The sequence below is a fragment of the Trachinotus anak genome, unplaced genomic scaffold (genome assembly GCF_046630095.1).
Source record: "Trachinotus anak isolate AG129_WGS33_773 ecotype Australia unplaced genomic scaffold, CSIRO_AGI_Tana_v1 ptg000002l, whole genome shotgun sequence".
Taxonomy (NCBI): Eukaryota; Metazoa; Chordata; class Actinopteri; order Carangiformes; family Carangidae; genus Trachinotus; species Trachinotus anak.
This window is the reverse complement of record NW_027273853.1, coordinates 8,600,884-8,622,568: the sequence shown is the minus strand read 5'-3', so window position 1 is coordinate 8,622,568 and position 21,685 is coordinate 8,600,884. Positions and strand designations below refer to the sequence as shown.

At 42.5% G+C, this 21,685-nt stretch overlaps 1 protein-coding gene across 1 annotated transcript in view; it reads right to left on the bottom strand.

Moving 5' to 3' along the window:
* The window catches only part of LOC139630457 (A disintegrin and metalloproteinase with thrombospondin motifs 20), an 80,999-nt gene extending 62,056 nt beyond the window's left edge, over positions 1 to 18,943 (bottom strand). Inside the window, exons 1-7 of the mRNA XM_071493926.1 lie at positions 18,526 to 18,943; positions 17,975 to 18,336; positions 14,205 to 14,373; positions 3,914 to 4,167; positions 1,125 to 1,208; positions 304 to 428; positions 147 to 187 (exon numbers count right to left, since the gene is read on the bottom strand). Of these exons, the coding sequence (XP_071350027.1) occupies positions 147 to 187; positions 304 to 428; positions 1,125 to 1,208; positions 3,914 to 4,167; positions 14,205 to 14,373; positions 17,975 to 18,336; positions 18,526 to 18,616 (1,126 nt within the window). The 5' untranslated portion in view covers positions 18,617 to 18,943. The remainder of the gene's footprint in view (positions 1 to 146; positions 188 to 303; positions 429 to 1,124; positions 1,209 to 3,913; positions 4,168 to 14,204; positions 14,374 to 17,974; positions 18,337 to 18,525) is intronic.
* Positions 18,944 to 21,685: the final 2,742 nt, after the last annotated feature.

Here is a 21,685-nt window from a genome sequence, read left to right as displayed (position 1 = left end):
ACCACTCTGTTCTGTCACTATAATATTATTAGCTGACAGCTCCCCTTAAACTCATTACTGCACAGTTTATGAGCTGCGGGTAATGGAGTGGAAACTGAATCGAAAGGGACCTGAGATGGAGATATTTTTGCAAAGCAAAAGTTTACCTAACGTGTCACATTTGTCTTTCGCACGGCAGATGTCTTCCCTGAGAGAAAAAAGAAAAACACAAAACATACAATGCCATTACCCCTTTTTGATGACTATGGTTTTCTTGAGCAATTTGGTTTGACTTTGAAAGTGAGGATAGAGGCGAGTGTTTACCTGGTGATGAGAAGTGCTGTGTCATGGTGAGAGGGATGGCTGTCATCCTGGACGTTTTGGCTTTGCTGCCAAACGCAGAAGTTGTGGAGAGTCGTGGCAGCATTGAAGCTCACTGTGGGCCCTTCCTGTTTGGGGTGAAACACCAGTTGGGATGTGACCAAAACATGGGTATTCATACAGTAATGTTTTCAGTAGTTATAGTTGTAAAAATAATCACACATTTAAAAGGGATATCCTACATTTGTCCATCATGACTTTGGCAAGAATGGCATAGGGAACAACGCTCTTAAAACTATTGCAGATTAAAAATGTCAGTTTCTTATCTTGAAGTGAGACCAAAAGTAAACAAGGAAAATACTGTAGTCCCTTAGAAATCCATGGCCCTTCCTCTAAGGACAGCTGCACTTTTCAGCCTTATCTGACCCAGTGGGTAGTTATCTATTTTCAAATGTTTGCATATTCCACCTGGCGTTCCTTAAAAAATCTTTCTGTTAAGTTTTAGCTTTTTGGAAAGTTCTTTATCCTATTATGATAATACCCATGGTGGTAAATACCAGAAATTAAATAAACTAAACTATTTAAGCATCGATCCAAGTGAGCACAAAAACTACAGTGAGTCTCTCTTTTGCAGGTGGCTAGCTGCCACACTATAGTGCCGTTTGTTTTCCACAGAGACCTCTCTGGAGACTTGAGACTGACAAGGAAGGCAGTGTCCTTTCAAACAGGCCCCATGGAGAAAAGGCCAGGCCAGGGACACCTGCGCTGACGTCAGTCATATTGGAGACCTGGATACAGGTAGCATTCAACAACCCTGCACTCACCTGTTCATTGTGGACGATGACAAGTTTAACAATCATGATGTTGATGAGGTTTCCCACGCTGGGATCCCTGTACACTGCTGCTACCTGTAACAAAGACAAAACACACAGACAAAAAATGCAAACCTCCACTAACCTGAACCAGAGCACAGATAGAAACAGTGTAAAAGCTAGTCTACCTCTCTGAACTCAATACTTGGAAAGATACATACAGCTATCGCTTTTTTTAGTTAAGCTCCATGGGGTTTAATCAAAATAGCAACAGTTCATTGAAGTCCAAAGAGAAAAAAGTCTCCTTCAGGGTAAGTTTAATCAACAGGGTATTAAAACCAATTACAATTCCCCCACAGACCTTAGCAAAGAAAAAATAAACTAAAACCTGGACCCAGCTACAAATGTGAAACTTCAGCAAAGCTGGAGCTCAGAGCCCTCCTGTGAGGACAGCAAAACATTCCCTCTGTAGTTTTTCCTCTCCACTCCTCTTGCTTTTCTCATGCACCCCTGTCACGGTCAGCCAGCGGTCTCCTGAGGCCGTGTGCGGCCTCCTGACAGGAACTCATTAGTCCACTATAAACATTTAGCTTGTTTTAGCCTGGGGGAGGCAAACGTGGCCCAGGCCTGTCCAGAGTGGGCAAAGGGAGCCTGTCTTTGCTTGCTCTTAGCCCAACTGTGACACAGGACCTAGTTCTGTATGCTCTTGCCCTGTGTATGTTATGGCATGATCAGTGCAAGAACCAGAGGTGAGGGGGCCTGCAGGCTACACTGGGTCATCACAACGGGAACCTCACAAAGCCAGTTAGCTAAAAACAAGCACTGAAGGCAGGAAGAAATGTCAGCAGGACTGTAGCTACCAAGTTCTCAGTGGTTACATGACATCTGGTGGACTTTACATTGTTCAACTACATATGTATTACACGTGTTGTTATTTAAGGCTAATTGCCTGATTTAAGGCAAACAACCCTAAATAAATCAAAGTAAAGAAATATGTATTTCTTCAATTTACCAGATTTATTTGTTCAGGAACAAATACCAAATCCCTTTTGGTGGTCAATATTCTTTACTGTATATATGCGTCAGCATAACCAATACCTAAAAACTTAACTTAGGTCAAGCCCAGTGGATCAAGCTTTTCTGTTTGAAATTGTCATATTTTCTGGTTTGGTTAAATTGTCCCTGAAGTAAAGTGAGTGAGAGACTCTGACACATGGAAGGGAAAAAACGCAGTTTGCCAAGCACCACCAACGGTGCAGACACAAGAATGGAAGAACTAATGTTTTGACTTCAAACCAGGCAACAGACCTGTCCTGACACATTGCTTTTTAACACTGACTGTATCCTATCAAACTCACTTAAGGATAACACTCCACTGACAATCATTACTCCTTCATGAGTTAATGAGTGTTCTGAAACATTCAGGCTGTCACACTGGTGAGAGAAGGTACACACAGTTCAGTACAACTGATAACCTATCCTGCTTTGACACAGAGGTCCCCCAACACTTTTAGTGTAATGCTCCTACAGGAACAGTGATTGCCAGTCAGCTCTCCCAGTCAGATATGGGACTCTGATATGGAGGATCACTGTGCTGGGTCAGGATTTTACCAATTAGCTGGGCAGCGGCATGCTCAGGTCATACCGGGGTTTACGACCAAAATGTCAAAGAGCAAAATCTGAGGCTACTCACACAGAGACCTGGATTGGGGGTTCTGTTCAACATTTTATAGCCTGTGTTCACCAAACTATCTAAAAAAAAAACCTTTCTTACCTCTTATCTAACCATGGAGATAGTTTGGGTTTTATTTGCCCCACATTTTGAGTTGTCAGCCTCTGAGATATCTGACGTCATCCCAAAACAATGAAGCTAAACAAAATGTTTTATGTTCACAGCAATGAACGTGGTTTCTTGCCGGAAGCGGGTGATGGTGACTGTCACTTGACTAGAGCTTTGGCCATGGTTGTGTTTACTAGACTAGAGGTTACAATACATCCTTTGTGCAGCCCTACATCTTCAGGGCAGACTGGAGGCTGCAGTGAGTCAATATCAAAAAGTGGCTGGGGCTAGCTGGTAAATGTGCTAACTTCAGTAGAAGAAAACACGTGAAAGAGACAAGAGTTAATATTGGCCTTGCTTTCTACCGTTGGAGACAGTTTTTGATGAATAAAGGAATGAAGTTTGATGCTGAACTCACAACATGTACTGGAATGCTAAGTAAACAGCTCTTAATGCTAACGCTAGCTATGTAGCAATAGCAAAACCTATGATAGCTTCTTTAGATCAAAATTTTCAGCTTTGTGTGAACCACAAAAAATATTTAAATCTCTATTTTATTAATGCTCTGTTGCATTTAAAATGGCATTGAAGGCAACTCTTTCAGGAGTTGATGTTAGAAATACTGTACATCTTTTGAATAAAGTACGCGAACACATTGTCCTGTTGACAATCAAGCTAGCACTTCGGGGCTTAGTGACCGTTTAGCATGCTAACCAGTTTGGATAGCTATAGTGACAGGCTAGTGTTAGCACATTCCCAGTAGCCACTGTGCCACCAAGCCTCTAGCTCCACCTACTTCATGAAGACACGCCAATGAATTCAGGTTACACGTGGGCACATAAACCAAAACCCTCGTGGCCAGACACCAGTAGGTAGGTAGATAAAACCTGGGGCATTTCTATAATAATGTAAGATGTATGAGAACCTATAATCCAAAACTCACAAAATATCATCTGATATTACTGAACAAAACACAAAATGGAGACAAAATAGTAATTTTTAGAAACATTATTTTACTTACTACTGACATGATTGTTAGGATGTAGTGCTCTAGGTTGCGTCCATGGTGACGCACCATTTTGGCATCCGCTGTCACCATCAGCTCGACGTAGCGAGGGTAGGACAGGAAACGCTTGCGTCTGCGTGGGGATCTGGGGTCTGTGTCAGTGGAGTTGTTCTCATGAATGTGTTGATCATCTATTGTGGCTCTGAGAGAGTCCAGCTCCTCTCCCATGTTCCCTCTCCTCTCAAAAGACACCAGCCTCTTGGAGTCCTCTGTTTAAGAAAAAAAAAAAATAGATGATAAGTGCATAGGTGGATTCATAAAAATGATTCATCATTTTAATCTTAGGACCATGGCTGAATTGGTCTATATAATGTACACATTCATCCACACTGGATACCACTTTATATTGTAAAAGCATTTCATGAGAGAGAGCATGGTACATCTACAGTTAAGAGCCAAGGGTTTTAGCTTAGTCGAATTCCAATGACATAACAGAAACACATTGGACTTCTATTGCAAAAACCTGCCATAAATTATTGTGTCATTCCAGTGCTCAGGAAAAAAAAAAAAGTTGTACCAAGAGACACAGGTCACTGGAGAGCTTTGAGACTAAGAGTTTTCAGGTCAGGTAATCTGCACTCCCTCCTGCCTGAGCGCGAGCCACATAAACAGAGAAAATCCCATGACGGTACTTTACTGACTTGCAGAGGGACTAGCCTCAGTATACAAGGGGATATAAAAATTCAGAAATTATCCTACTTTTGTGACCCTGGCCAGTATATTATCTGAAAGGCAACAAATCAAATATGTTTAACATCAGACTGAAATGATGACTCCATTTATAGACTCAAGGTGAACGCCTTTAGCAGCAGCCTCAAATGGTAAAAAAAAAAAAAAAGAAACGACAGCCATATAGTGTGCATACGCTACCAGCTTTCTCTCAGCTGAACTGCACGTGTTGAGCTGGCTATGAGCTATAGATTCCTTCACCATGACCGAGTGAAGTTAAAAGAGGCAGACAGAGGCAGAGACACAGGCTGGGAAAGCAAGAGCTTGTTTCATTGGAGGAAGGGAAAAGAGGGATCTGCAGAGGTTAAGGCTGATGAAAATGTAATTATACATACATCATGTTTGTCCACAGGGATGTTTCATAAAACTGCAGCCTGACAGAGTTTGGAAAAGGGGAGCAGGGGAACAAGAAGGTGAATGCACAGGTAGGCTTGGGCCAATATTCTATAATATCGAATACTGCAATGTTTCTCGCCATATTCAATATTTTTCATGATATTGAAAAGAGGAAAACAATAATTAACATTTTTCTTTTTCAATCTTTTTTTTGTGTTTTTGCAGTTTTGCCCTGCTGCACAGCCCAATCATCATTTCACTGCTTTGCCTACTGTACACTGTAAATTCTAAATTGGCATGTGACAACTACAACTTTGAACTGCTGTTTAGTGGCAGCATCACTTATATAATTATATATAATAAAAAAAACACCTGAAACATAAAGTGCAATTACATCATTATGTATTATTACAAAAAATTGAAACATAACATGTTATATTATAATCCCTCTCCCACATGAGCGCATATTTGGGCAGGACTGTATTGAGATATTGAATTTGGGATTCAGCCCAAGCTTGCACACAGGCAAGCTCCAAAAAAATGACCATCTTGTTTGGGACACACAGCTGCAGAGTATTCCTGTTACTGACTAACAAGCCACCCCATAATGAAAGCGAAGTGATGGATCTTTGTTCAACATCATCAATCAAGTTAATGATGGACACATCAAAAATCTTCTGCATGGTCTGAATGTCAAATTGTTTCAGCTAAGATGAATCACTGATTAGCGGTGGATGGATTTCCATTGATTTTTTTGTGTCAAAACAGGCCATTTACTGACGAAGTACAGCATACAGGCATACTGGTGTGTAGTATTGCTCCAATTTTTGCAAGTTACATAAAAAATGGAAGCACACTCTTCACATCTAGCCTTCTCCTGTGGTCTCTATTGCCTTGAGGGAAACTTTTAGGGAAGACTTATAAAAGTTAACAATTTAGATAAAATAGCAAAATAAATTAAGCATCAATGATATTCAGTGAATAAATGACTTTCAGTAATTATATGACTGACAGCGTTTACGAGCCAAGCATAGTGTGGAGTCCGTCATCCTTAACAACCTCCTCAACTTTGGATAACCCGATTATGGTGAAGAGTTCCTTTGTCTTCTAAACACTCAATCTTTCCAAACAGGCAGACAGAGACAGATTGTGTGTAAGTGTTAGGTCGGAGAAAAGCAAAAAAAAAAAAAAAAGAGGAAGGAAAACTCGCAGAGCGCGCAGAGATTATTCAAGCGATGCCCCCAGCGGGGACACGAGGCGGAGCGTGACTCCCTGGCACAATGGCACACAACTCTTGACGCCATGAGGCCCTGCCCCATGCCAGCGCCAGCATCCAAGTCAGCGCCAAGCCCGTCTGTGCCCGTGCACACAGCCCAGGCAGCTGGGCCAGAACAGAGCTTTGTATTTTCCAGGAAAAATCTCTCTGAGGCCAAACCCACTACACTAAACCCCTTAAACAGACTCATCACTGCAGACAGTCTGACATCAAAGGGATTATCAAAGCCCAGAAGAGTATGTACTGTACGTACATCCACAGAAAGTGGTGTCAAGACTCAGAGCAAGCAAGTGTGAGATGAAAAAAGAAAAGAGGAGGAGGAGGAGGTGAAAATATAGTCTCTGTTATAATAGCCTTTGAATCAGTGCAGATTAGCCACACACAACCTTTCCCAAATCGCCTTAGGTTCAAATCCCCCTCTCACTAGGTAGTGAGCTGCTACTTACACCATGAGAAGACAGGGGTGACTGCCCTGACCCACTGGACACACAGAGACATGACATCACTCTTGGCACTGGGCACCATATCAGCATCCCCTGCACATCCACATCTCTGGAACTGATTACCAAACATCAAAATGTGATATATTACATTTTTTTGAGTCCTTCCATGTGAGTGAGTTTTTTCATGAGTCTATAAAACTGAACTCCAGCGGTTCTTCATAGCAGAGAAGAATAAAGTGAGCTCTGCATGGCGCGAGTGTAAGCATTTATAAATGGTGTAATTTTGTTGGCTCCAGTGTGGACGTAGTGAAAACAGACCCACACCACATTCACTTTTCTGCTCCAATGCCTACTTGACTTGTCAACTTGCCAAGGAGTAATCAAAGCCAAAGAGCCTAAGAGAAAACAATGTTAATCTATTCTTACAATAAAATGTTTAATTGCACATCAAACAGTTATGACTTAATCATTTCACTCACAAGATTTGAGTTTGTCTGAATGCATACATATGTTTACACTTAAGTATTCATTCAAATTCATTCATAAATGTTGTATAGAAGCATTTTGATGCTTGTGTATGCACTGTATGTCTAATTCTAATTCATGTACATGAAGACTGTCCAACCTAGATCAAAGAGCTGCTCTTTAACTCTCCTTCAGTTCTCTGTCAAAAGTATCAATGCCAAGAGCCAAACAATGGGGAACACACATTTCATTGTTGAACTAATTAAAATTCTTTTACAATGGCCTGCTGAGAGTTAAAGCGCCCCTTTTCCCCAGGTCCCAGTTAAATAGACAGTATACCTTACACTGAGTATAGGTGGTGCCTTGGTTGTATACGAGGTCAGACACTGGTTACTGCAGTTTAACAGACAGTACGACTGGAGTGGGAAACACGCTGAAACTCCTGCAGACAGAGGCACAATTAAGTGCAATTCTGTGGCTAGACAGAGAGAAGCAAAGGCAGCTAATTGTTGCTGCTGAAGAAGGCTTTTAAAAGTGAAGAGGCACGGCTTTTGACCTCACTGGAAGACGAGGGGGGTTTGTACACTTACAGTGCTCTCAGAGTTCAGTTGTTATTTTCAGTTCAGAGACATGCTACAGACAGCATGGTGGTCAGCTGAAGAATGTGTTTGGACTAGCAGACCTCCTTTGAGGAGACAAAACACCACTAATGGATCTGGACTCCTAATGACCGTCAGGGGCCTGGAGTGTTTTCTTTTGTCAGGATCAAACTCTGACATTCAGTTTGAAAGAAGGTCGTCATCCAGCAGCCTCCTTCAAGGCTGCAAAGACCTTTTAGTTTGCTGTTTGAATAATGGAAATTGTTTCAATTGTATCTGCAGCTGGATCTGCATCAAACCATAGATGATATTAGAGAATCATTCAGACTGGCTGATGGCAGCCACGAGGACCGGCTGTAAAGGTACAAAATGGCATCAGATTTTACAGGAAGGCTGAAATGTGACAGTGCCACTGAAATTTGGTTGCATCTGCACAGTTCATTGAACAGCCATGACTACAAGAATGTGGCAAAAAACACAAACAGGCAGTTTTTGGAAGCACATCTGAATATGTCATGTACCAAATTTGGTGAAGATTGGATGAAATTTGTAGAGCAGTAATTAAAATATGGCCTATTAGCTCCAGACTCAAATCAGAATTGACTTCAGTGAGTACGTTTTCACAGCTGAAATGATGAAAAAATCATGAAAATGAAACACTGAATAAACTAGAGTTGCCCTTAAATTAAGAGTATGCCAAATATCAGATGATACAGTTTGTAAACAAAGAAAAAAAGGAAACCAAGAGTGACTATAGTTCAATATAACATACATTTAATAAGACTGCTGCGGTTGGTATGTTAATAGGAGTATTAAGTAATGGTCCTCCATCTCCCATATTTTCAAACATACAAAAAACCTATTTAAGACCCTGAAACAGTGGTTTCAATCATCAATAGTTTTGCCTTGACAAAGCCAAGGCAGGTCTGCAGTTTTGAGTGATTATCTGGCCTCTCAGATGATAAACAGCCAGAGCCACAGGCGATGACACTGATGTTTCACTGGCCACTGCCTCTCCCCAGTCCACCTCAGTGGGAGGCTGTCGCTCACCTGTCACCCCATCTCACCTCTGACTGCCACCCATGCCACCATGCAGTCAGTCATTGTCACTCAACTTGCTCTAACCATTCCAATCAGCCGCCATCTGCTAAGAATGCCCAGACAGTAGACAGTGGCAGAAAATAGCCCCAGCTGGAATCTGTCATGGGAACTCCTGAGACAACACAACACATTGGGTTCAATGGGGCTAAGGCCTCAGGGCAGGCAGACACATGGCAGCTATTAAAGTTATAGACTGTCTATAGCTGCCCAGCCCTGTTCGGCCCTGTCCAGAGTATCTGTTATCTTAAAATCAGATGACAGTGAGTGCGATGGACCATATTATTAGCTGCTTGCACTATCTGTCATGCAGTGTTATGAAATATGAGGCAATGATGGGACAGAGCATCACGCCTGAAGGGGTAACTTGGACATTACTCAAAACTAATGCATGTGTTGTTTCAGGACTTTGAGTCAGTCAAAAACCCATTTTTCAACTCAGTTGACAATTAGGACTAATATTATCATCTTGTTTTCCCAAATGCTCCATTCAAAAAGACAATTGAAAGACAGAAGAAATACTGCTTCTCTTGCAAGGCAGTGGGTGAGAAAGTTACTTTAGACAAGCAGGTGTAAAAGCAGAAAGACGGGCAGTGGGAGCTTTAGAAAAGGCTGGGGCCTCTGCCAAACTCTGGAGCAAGACCGACAGGCACATGCAGCGCAGGCCAGGACTGCTCAAACACATGAAGAAAGAAACTCCTTTCTCCATTCCTCTGCACTGCTCAGTCAGCAATTCCCAATACTCAGTGGGATACTTGGTCCACTGACTGGCCAGAGAGATGACATGCTCTTCTGACGGATGCAAACACACACTCATAAGCAACCAACATCTATGCAAGCACACAAAAGCCCAAAACAAACTTTTCTGCCAAGTAACAATAGGTACTTCCTGGAATGGGGGAGGCTCAGTCAGTCCAGGGGGCATGAGGGCACAGAGGAAGCCTAAGCCTTTTGGAGCCATCTGACATTCATAAGATCCACACCATCTAAAGTCAGACCCTAAAGGTGAGAAAGGTTGTCTGAGAGATCAGCGCCCGCCCATCACACCCTGGCTGGCCACCTTTCCTGACCCCTGTCAAGAGCTGGCGTTAAGAGGAAAACAAAGAGCTTAATGCATACATAGTCCCAACTGAGTCCCAGCAAACAAGCCAGCAAGCCCAGTAACCACGCACCTCCAGAAGGGGAAAATCTCAAGGTCACATCCACCCATCCAGTGAGTGACTCCAAACAAAGAGGGAAGTGAGGTCACAATCAACAAGTGCTTCCATTCACATACATGAAAGCGCAAAAGGGAGAGCGGGCAGCAATTCAAGTCGGCTAGTTCAAACCCCAGGCGGGGGAGGGCATTTTTTCCATGTAAATGAACCCATTGACCAAAAACCTGATGCTAGCATTTGAACTACCATGTATACACAGTGGGCACCAAGGGGGGAATCCTATACAATGATTGTGTTGAGGGTCAGGGGGCAAAGATGCCATGTGTGCCAAGTATTGCCGCATCAAAGGAAGTCACTGCGCTGTCCCAGCTGCCCTCAGTTAGCCATCGAGAAAACAGGTGAAACGCTCGGGACTCAACACTGGAACATTGGTGTTTGGATTTTCAGCTGGTTACATTTGCTGTCAAGCTGTCTGTATTCAATAAAGTGTTTCTAATTCAGACAAAATATGACTCCCCACAGCTCGAGACTCCCAGCCAACAACTGTGAGAAAGAGATACTGTGCGGCTCCCTTTCCCTCCCTCTCTTCCTTGTCTTCACATGGGTTTCAGAAACCAAAGGGAGGAGAGCGAGAGAAGAATCTGCCCCTATCTGTAGCCACCCTCATCCTTGTGGCTATCTCAATCGAAGGACGACACAGGGATTCACATGCAAGCTCAGAGGCAGATGCCCCAGTAGAATGTGTTATTAAAGGTCGGAGCTTTGTTGTGATTTGAGCGCACTAAGCTTCTTCCCCAAAGGCTTTTAAAAGCCAGAACCAGGCACGACAAGCCACTCTGTGACTTTAAAACATTAATCACCCACTCAACAACTATCTACTCCAGAGGTATTCTAAACAGCAGGGAAGCCACCCAGGTTGGCTGACAGAGAAAAGAAGGCTGATACAGCTGCTATCAATGTCAGTCAATGAGGCCTAATTTCCAGTTGTTAAGATTATTTGATTGACTCTTAGATTTCTGATTTGCAGTGTTAATCTGACGCTTTGCTTTTGCAACATATTTAAAACACACATCCCTTCATCAGCACAAAGAACAATGCAGCGGTGCTTGATCAGCAGCACATGAACACACACACAGTGAGGAAAAGCAGCTGAAGACAGGTATATAGCCATGTCATGACTGCTGAAATAACAAAACATCGGTTTCCATCAAGGTAACACTTTAAAAGCCCTCATCATCACACTTCTGCTTCTGACACTTCACAGGTATTGACGGCACATGTGCGAAAAAGTCAAGTATTTCTATATGTCAGGGAAGACAAGTGCAAGACTTTGTCTTTGTTAAATTCATCTTTGTGGAAACATAGCCTTCCTCTCCTTTCAACACATTTTTTTGCAAAGGTGTGCAGAGACTGTACAAACTTTGGAAACTCTTACTAACTTAAGATACAGAAGTCCCTGTTGTTTTTTTGGTGTCTGTGGTCCACTGAAGCAGTACTGTCATACCTGAGGGAAAAGCTTATCTCATCAGAGGTATCTTTCTTTTGATACACATTTTGTCTCCTGGAGATCCGCTTGATAAAACACAGCTTGTTTCATCTTTTGTCATTTTCAAAAAGATGGTTTCTCTAAGGGCACAGCAAAGAGAAAGGTAGATTAAAAAAATTATAATCACCACAGTGAGTAAAACACAGTGAGTCTTTGCATATTGGAGAGGCTGCCTGGTAGATTGGAGGAATTGTTGGCCACTCTGCATTTTCACGTGTTTGAACCCACAAGGCCTCTAAACCTGCAAACCTCTTCAAAGTCCCGAAGCTGCCAAACCCCTTCGCACCCAAACTCAACCAATTTTGATTTAAGACAAGAGTCCTCTTCACACAAACATAAGGTGGAGAAAGAAAGAGAGAAAGAAAGAGGACCATAAGGTGACTGACCCTGACAAAGAATGCGTTGAAAGCTCCTCAAAAAAGAGGAGATACTGGGAAAGGAATCTACCTCCCTGCTAACAATACTGGTTCTTGGGTCTATCATCTACAAGGTGAGATAAATCACAAACTTTTGTTTATTCACTTGATATGAATCAGGTTCTGCAGGAGTTAAACTGAAAACTAAAATGCACTAGACTGAAAAAAATGCATCTTTTCTGTTAACCCCTAATTACCAATTTATTAGGTACACCTAGCTAAACTGAGTACAACAGCTGCACAATAAATTGTACCCTTATGAATGCTAAGTTTCAAGAGATGTTGATTCAACTCTTTGACCAGTCTATAGCTTGTGGTGCTATGTAACTGCAATGAATTGTAATGATTTATAATATTTTAGAGGTTGACAAAATTAGAAACCCTTGTGTTGCTAATTTGCTGGCAATATCTATATTACATTAGTAGATATATACTATCAATAAAAACAGTGCATTCAGTTTGATTAGAGACACTTTATAATCTGCCATTGATCAGCTTTGGATAACCAGTTAGAGTTTCATTGCAATCTAGTGATAACAAAGGGAAACTCACGGTGTTTACACAAAATGAGCCATCACCTTTGTTGTCACATACAGATTTCAACGCTTTTAGGGCACAGTGCAAAAATACTAGCCCTAATTCCAGGTCTTAATTCCTTCACTTACAAGGATTCTACTTGGTGGTCTTGTGTTTCTTGACACTTTTTTTCTCTCTCAGCAATTAGGCTGTGGTTAGGCGCCCCATATTTACAGACTGATTTAGTCTGATGAGGAACATAAAGAAAGAGAAAGAGCCTGTAGAGACAGGCGAACAGTAAAGAGAAAGGAAGACCTACAGGGATAAGAGCAGAGTACACAGAGGAAGTTAACCCATACGTCCAAAACCAAGGGGCAAATGTCTAAATTCATAACCAGGAGCAGCAACTACAAGTATTTTGTGACACGCGCCAAGCCAGTGTTTATATCTAACCTGCTAGTAGCAGCGTGTACTGCACTCCCATAAAAAGACAGGACAGGCCTGTTAGTCTTGGCTCGGTGAGGCCTTCAAAGAGCCCATTTATCGCTGCATCTGGAAAGGGGCCTATCTGATGAAGCTGAGGAGCCACAGCCTGGGACACCTCATAGTCCTAACCCAACTCCGGTAGATTCTTTTAATCCTCCAGCTCATTGTTTACGTGCTGCCCTTTGATGAAGCTCTACAGGTGTCACTACCATATACACATCTTCCTCCCACCGAATATCACTTCCACAAGGAATATATTGGTTTATACTTAAAGTTATAAGATTAAAATGTCAGGATGTATCTCCTTAAGTAGATTTTAAAACGATAACTGGTAAAAACATAAACATAACTGAATGACAATGGATATTCCTGGAACACCAGAAGTCAGGGGTCATTCCCCAAGCCCACACTCACCCAGCTCTTAAGGGAGAGTACATTTAAAAGTGTCTCAGAGTGGGGGCTGAGAGACCCTCCAGATTTCCCAGTCTCTGTTTACCACACACAGACTGAGTGAGTGAAAGGGCAAGGCATATTAAGGAGGTACTGGCCTGGCCCATCAGGTCAGTTCCAAGTTCTTTAAACTGCCGCCTCACACAATGGCCACCACCAGGCGACAATGGCCGGGTTCAGACAACAAGCAAATCAAGCGGCCTGTACATAAAAGATTTATTGCACCTCACAACAAAGGCCGCCCACGGAGCTCCCTGCGAGGACAACTCTAAGGCCTTCCATCGCGGTGAACTCCACTCAGTCACCCTACTTTCTCTTGAGGCCCTCTCCACCACCCAAAGGCCTCTACCATAAAAATTCAAATGAAACTGAGGGAACTTTCAAGCAGCCTCCCAAGCGGAAAACCTCTCCACTTCTTTTCATCGCAACTGAAGACTAAAAAGTAATTATTCCTTCTCTCTGGGCTCCTGCTACAGACTTGGGATTGAATGCTTTAGCATAACACAAGTAAAAACACCAGGCAGTGCTGGAGCTTAATTAAGTTGAGGAGTTTTCAGTAACAGCCCTTAATCAAAGCTGAAATCTTTTAGGTATGAGGATAATTTACATTTTAGGCGGCATTTATTGCAGTGGCTCAGAGAGTGAATACAGGTCATCAGGAGGTAAGTGTTTGTGGGGGAAAGTCAGACAGACAGTGGTTACAGGCAGTGTAGTTAGGCAGTCTGTTACCTGAGGCAGCACAGTGCTCCGTGTTGTTGTCGGTATTCGAGATGTTCATCTTCCTCTCATGTCGATAGACTAGATGAGGTTTATTGTGCTCTTCATCATATTCCTCCCCCGCAGCATTTAAAAGAGGCTCCAAGAAATATTCACCATGTTGTGTTGTAAAAGTTCCAATCTAGAGTGAAGAAAAAAAATAAAGAGATGTCATTGATGGCTTTGGTATGAAGCATGTGCTTGCATGTGTGCATACTGTACTGTGTGTATGTAGGTTTAGTTTACAGGTAGGGGCATAGTTTCATTTAAAGAGGCTGTGATCTAATTGTAGTCATTCTGTTCAGCCCTTGAGCACCGCTGTACACATTATTTCCATGCCTTTAAAAAAGCTGTGCTTCTTTGGCAGTTGCTAATGGAAAGAACATGCTGAGTCAGAAAGGTCAGAAACATCTGTAACCATGAGAATCAAGGTCATTTTAAAGATGTTTATACATTTATCGATGCGCAGATAATTGCCCATAATGCAGTAAACCATTTCACACCTATAAGCAGTGGCTGTTAATGTGGAGGGCTTGTTATGACTGTGAAATTGCATTTCCCCTCACAAGCTGACACTGGGAGGAGTGACATCATCATACATGGACAGAGCTGCTGACAGGGGAATGCTAATATTGATTTGGCAGCTCAGCCCTCAGAAAGCTTCTTAGCTCACTTGGCCATGAGGGACAATGGTGTTTGTATGGTAATTTCATGCGCACACTTAAACAGGATATTGGACACTGGAATGTTATCTTTGAGGCAGCATTATCCCATAAGCATCCCCACAAGTGATGGAAGTTTGACAATGGAAAAAGCATACTGATCGGATATGGAAAACATGTACAAACTGTATGTGTACTTTTCCTCTCTGTCTTTTAGAGTGAAGGATTAGTTGGCTCGTACATGTGTACCATGCTTCCTCGAAAGTGCTAGAGGCTGTAAGTGCTGCATGTGTTCATTGCAGCAATGTAATGAGCTTGTGAAAACATGACACAGAATAGAAACAACCGCATCACAAGAAATAGACCCCAGAGCCTCAAAGTGGCACGCTGTCCTCTGCCTCAGCAGGAAAGAATCAAAGTATTGATAGAATCCAATGACGTTGTACAATTGCCAGGCAAGTGTTTGCACAAATGCATCAATAATTATAATAATAATCATCACCATTGCTGACCACTGAAGTCCTTTCATTTTAGAGTAAGATATAAATATTGCAGGCCCAATGTAGCTAAATAGCAATACTAAAATTCACACTGACAGTGACAAATCTAGTCGTATGAACCATCCTATATGTAAAACCAACATCCTGTTTTGAGCTTCAAAGTTAATTCTGGACTTTTTTTGCACTTTAAGGACTTGTTCATGAAACAATTTTGTGTTACAACTACTATTGTAGTGATCAAGACGTAATGAATGATTTATACAGTGCAACAACTGGTAGATGTTTACCTGTCACTTGTAAATGACTATCTTTGGCAAGTTAACTTTAATTAGATGATTACGGTTGAGCCTCTCTCAAGTTCTCATGTGGTGTTAACGAAAGGCTGAACAGACAAATGCTCTGTTTAGTCAATGGAGGGGGCAGAGTTTCAGGGTTTCCCAGCATTAGCTCAGCAGCGACTCTGGCAAAAGTCTGAACGGACACAATTGTTGCTGTTCAATAGTGGGTGCTGAACTAGACCTTACAAGCAAGGGACTCCTATTTGAAGCAAGGTCAGAGTCATGAAATGGATGGAATGACTGTTGGCACACATCTGTTCGATTAAAACCCGCAAAGACACCCTCCAATCCTCTGGGTGCTGAGTCACCCAAAAGTAACGTACTGTTGCAGTCAATCTCTAAAGTTAAATAGCACATAAAGGTGTCATGAGCCTGATCTTTGCACAGAGGTACATCACTTGGTGCTGGGATGAAGACAGCCTCATTTCTCAGGACAGTGACTCACCACACACTTCTATTATGTGAGTGAACTGAGAGAGTGAGCTTGTTCAGGAGCTAACGTTTCCCACAGTGTGAGCAATCCTTAAGTTCCCCTAAAACCTTCATTGGCAGTTGTCTCCTCTTCACAGCATTTCTCCTCTTTTCTGCCCGTCACAGCTCACTTTGAAAAGGCCAAAAGCTCCTCAACCCCACCCCCTCCTCAAATCCCCCCTGGGGACGGCTTTGAGCAACTCTGGACGAAAGGGGAACCTGCTTTTTCTAGAATGACCCCTTTGTTTTAGGGCTTAATTATTCCTTAATGACCTCATCCCAACAAAATGTGCCTGGCCATTAAGCCCCAGTGATCAGATACGGACACATTTATGACCCAATAGCCTCTGGTGCTGTCTCCATTGTCCTGTCATTCTCAATGAGTGATGATGCGGATAAGCAACAAAGATTGCTTGAAAAAGGATGCAAACATGTTTGGATAAGCGAGTCATACATCAAAGTTGGGCAGAGGGGCAATTAAAAGTTTATTACCCTGATAATTCCAGCATACCTCGTGTCTTAAACTGCTATACAAACGTGGCAAAACACTTGTGGTGGTTTCTTTTCTCAAAAGCCACACTGAATAGGTAAGTAAGAGATAATTCACAATCATTTTTAATCATTATTCCAGGTTTCAAGAGGAGTACAATCACTACATGCATTGTGAATGTACTAGTTCAAAAAGCCTCAAAGTGCAGCTGACACCTATTCTGTGACATGCTATCCTGGTACTGTACACAGTGCACCTACCTAAAATAAGGATTATGTCACTGATAGGGGTTATGACAGGGAGGGGGAATCCAAGGCTATGGTCCTCCTGTCTGTGTTGCAGTGGCCAGCCAAACACCCCCACCACGCAGAGTCCACAGCACACCACAATCCGGCTGGCGCGACTAAGGTCAACCCCCTGCCCCTGGACCAGTAACCTTCTGTGACCCATGAAGTCATCCACTTCAACACTTATCAGATTCTCTCACACAGGAGTCAGCAAATTAAATGACTTGGGCATCAGGCTCCTCATATGGTAGCTACAACAGGGCTGTAAACTCATTATTACCCAATAACTCCATTACAGCCCCATAAGCTCCAAGAAAAGATATGAGGCGCAAACAGCTGCTTCAGACTAAATGATAATGTCTGCTTGAGGATGCAACTAATGATCACTTTCATTAATGACTTATCTGGTTATTCGTTTTTGCAGGGGATCAAATAGTGAATAAAAAAAGTATGGAAAAACTGAGATGTGAAGATATTAAATGTACAATGATGTGAACTAGAAAAAAAAAAAAACAAGCCGTCCCATTTGAGAAGCTGGGACCAGCAAATGTTTGACTTTTGTGATTGATAAAGTACTTCAACAACAGATCGATCATCAAATTCGGTCCTTTTTTTTCTTCTCCTCTCCTCAGTGGTCTCACAGTAGGTTCTGCCACAGAGCAGCAACTCCAGTTAGTGGTGGTTGGTGTTCCTTGCTGAAGAGCACTTCAGCAGAGTGGATGCCCCTGTTCTCTGACGCTACACCACCCTGGTGCCCAGACTGCACTGTGCCACAGCAGCATCAGCCCACAGGCGGTGAGATGCAGAGCTGAGCGCTCTCCTCCTCTGTGGCATTAGTCCACTAACAAACCTGCTCTCCGTACACCCCTGCACTGTGCTGCGGGTTGATGGGGGGGTTGAAAGGATGGAATTGGTTGAAATGGAAAGAAGCGTGGGGGCCTGTCAGCATTGTCTAAAATAAAAGCATTTAAAGGTGGTTAGAAGTCAATACTCACAAGACCAGTGCACAGGCTGAAGACGGCGGGGTACCCGCTCCTGGCGTTGACGTGTCCGCGGAAAAAGCAGTGGCGCATATCGCCCGGGTCCTGGAAGTAGGAGTCCGTGTCGTTGCTCTGTTCCACTCCCAAGTGTGTCACTGTGTAAGAGGGGGCGATGAAGCCGGAGTCCGCGGTCAGATTGAGATGAAAGCGGTCCCCGAATGCATCAATCCTGTAGTGAACCCGTAAACCCGACAGGTCATCATTTAAACTTCTCCGTCTCCTTCTGTAGTGCAATGTGTGGGGGAATGATTCTCCGAAGTCATTCACACGGAGCGGGGTGATGATTTCATACGATGACAGCTGCTTAATGAAGCTTTCTGCAAGAAAAAAAAAAAAAAAAAGAAGTCAGAGAAAGTTATGATTCAGAGGCGAAGTAGCGGCAGTAACAGCTGCAGACTGACAAGCCGTCTGTGCACCAGGCATCTCTCTCCAACACCGCAAGCCACTGCTCAAACACCTTCAGCCCTACCACTCCACCGTGCCCATAAATCAAAACAAAACACTACCTTGTTTTGGATGCAATCTGTATTGCAAAGTGTCCCGGACAAGTGCTGACAGATGACACATTAGCCCAACCAGCCAGATTGCAAACTGCATGATTTGCTCCGCTGAAGAAACCCAGGCTGTCGTCTCCAAGGCAGTACCCTCTGGCTCTCCCGAGCGGCTCCCCTGCTCCCTCTCCCTTTCCCCGGCTTGTCAGCAGCAACAGGTCGTGGGATCCGCTGAGGCTCTCTGCAGCGCAAGTGTTGCAAAGTGCACTGGCCTCATCGCATTGCTAAACATGCATCCACCACCCTCTATAAACGCGAACTATTTATGACACATTCATCCCCCTGACAAAAAAATAAAAAAAAAATGCTGCCTAATGTAAACTGCAGTCTATACTGAAAGGAGGGATCAGTGCCAAGTACGCTTTCCCTTAGCCATCCCTAGAACCCCCCTGCACCCTAAGCACTCACCAACCGCGAAGCAACGCCCCTACAAGCTCCCGAGCCAATGGAGAGTGCGCCTCGACCACCACACATGGGGCAGGCTCGACTGCTGCAGTGTTAGAAAGCCGAGAAATCAGCTCCAGTGTCAGTCAATGTGTTACAATCACCCAAAGCAACAAAATGGTTCAGGGTTTTAGCTTCTTTCCTCAGCAGTGATTATTGCTAATGTAAAATGTCACACTGACACAATGCCATGTAAAACTTAACTGACCTTATTTTATTTTAAAATACTTTTTAAACTTAATTTTAAACTAAAATTAGTAAAATTGCTCATCAGATTATTATTCCAGAGACTTGTGATGCATCTGAGCTGGTGCATAATGAGTTCATATCTGACTTTACAGCTAGATGAACATATTGGCCTGGCCTGTATCGGCTGCATGGATCAATATATCAACCAATAATAACTTAGCATTAATTATATCCATATGGGCTAAATGACAACAACATCACAAGAAACTGCAACACAGGAATAACAAAGACATAAGGTCATTAAAATAGTGTCCTAAATAATGGTATTTAGTTTGTCCACCAGAGAGCACTGACAAGTAGTGCTAGGTAGTAACGCAATATTCCTTCATATGCTGCCACAAAATCCCATTGACATTGCTAACTATGCCTCCAGCCTCACATACAAGCCTTTCTCAACAGTATGCCCCATGACGTGCTCCATGTTTTGATATAAAGGTAGCCTTTTTTTCTTTTTTTTTTTGAAAAACAATCTTTATTCAATATTTAAGTTTTTTAGCAGCCTTTCATGAACACCATTTCCCATAAATTAATGGGTGAGTCGAGGGGTCGTGATTAGCTTAGACACGCGTGTTATAACAGCAGGACAGAGAGGACTGAATGCTGTGAAGGCTTTCAGAGATGACAACCAGACAGTTTTGAACACAACATTAGAAGAGTGCGCTGATGAGTCTCAGGGATTTGGATGAAACCAAGTTACAATGACGTTTTGTAGTGGAAGCAGATTTGACTTGGATTATGGAAAATAAACCCCACACACATGCTTCATTTTATTCATAAAGCCTCGTGAAAAAAATGCTGAATAAGAGCTTGTGTTGAGTTACATGGACTAGCAGAACATCATGACTTCTGCTCTCTATGTGTGATTATTTTATTTGGTTACGAGTTGTGTAGTTCTACACTCCATCTATTGTTCAGAGTTTGAGGGTGTGTGAACCCCGTGAGGATCGGCAATGTTGGTTTTTACCCTAAAAAAAAAAAAAAAAGCTGGCATGTCACATATTTTTAACCCTCAGTATTGACCTCAAAACTCTAGGATCAGTCGGGGTATGACTGACTATATAACAACTTTTTTTCCCTAACATTTTATCATAATCAGCCTTTATTAGAACTGTCAGAGAGGTATTGGGTCAAGTCTCTGTGTCATTGTGATTTCTGTTTGTATAGTAAAACAAATCAAGAGGAGTTGTGCTATAACGAGCTTCATAAAGGAAGGGTTTATTTGAGGATTGATGTATTGGAGTGCATTGCATGCATTTACTGTGCATAGGTGTAGCCAGTAAACAGAGGACCCAGTGTTCTCTGAAGCCTCTTATGTTCTTGTGTATCGATGATACTGTTAGTACTGGCTATATATAGGACTTTAATGTGAGTCTGTGACTGTAGGCCTGAATGTAATACTGTTTAACAAATTTAAGACAATTGTTTTCTATCTATCTTAATCTTTAGGCCTATGTCTGGCTTGTATTTTACATTTCATGTATTGTTTTGTTTTTTCTTTTTAAATATATCCACCATAATAATAATAACTCATGGGAAAATATTAGGCACTCAGAGCACAAAATAATTAGCACAGAGGGCATCATGAGCCATTCTTCACTGTCATCTATTGGAGGAAGTAGCCTTCCTTGGCCATGATGTGGCCAGCGTCTCGTTAATCATTTGGGCACGTAAAGTCTTACACAAAGTTGATGGACGTGTGAAAGGAGTCTTGTTTTTCATGTCCTTTGAAGACTAATGTCACAGCATTGTGAGTAATTAGACTCGGTGGGCTCACCGGAAACACTTTTGGCTCCTGTAAGCTCTTTCTTTGATACAAAACATCTAGTCTCCAAGTCATGGCTATTACTTTTTAGAAGTCTCTCTCTCTCACTCCTCTCTTTCTCCATCTGTCTCTCTCTTTCTCCCTCTTAACTTAGTGGTTTCATGAAAACATTTCAGCTAAAATCACAGTGTGGTCAGTGGTGGACCAAACTGTGGTTTACCACATCAATTTTTATTCTGGTTTTGCTGAATATCAGATATGGTCCTGTCATCACTGTTCTCCATCCCTTATGGTTTGTTTCTTATAATATTTTATGCACCATTGTATCACATGGATTAATTCTCATGGAGTAGATCAACGGATCTCAGAGTTTCCTCACAATGCTCAATAGGTTTCTCTATCTGCAGTAAATGAGTGAACATCTGCTCCGAAGTGAAGTTGCACTGAAGCAACAGAGAAAAAATGAAAAGCACGTCTGGAAACAGTTCAGACTAATAAAACAACGAGATTCACACATTCCTTTTTCTTCTGGTCGACAACATGTATAAAAGGCTGGACGGAATCACTCTGAATTCACTGTGGGCTCAGTGCTAAAGTCAGGCCAGCTAAGCTGCATCTGAATTTCAGAGCTCCTGAGATGAAGTTATTGTTATTTTGAGC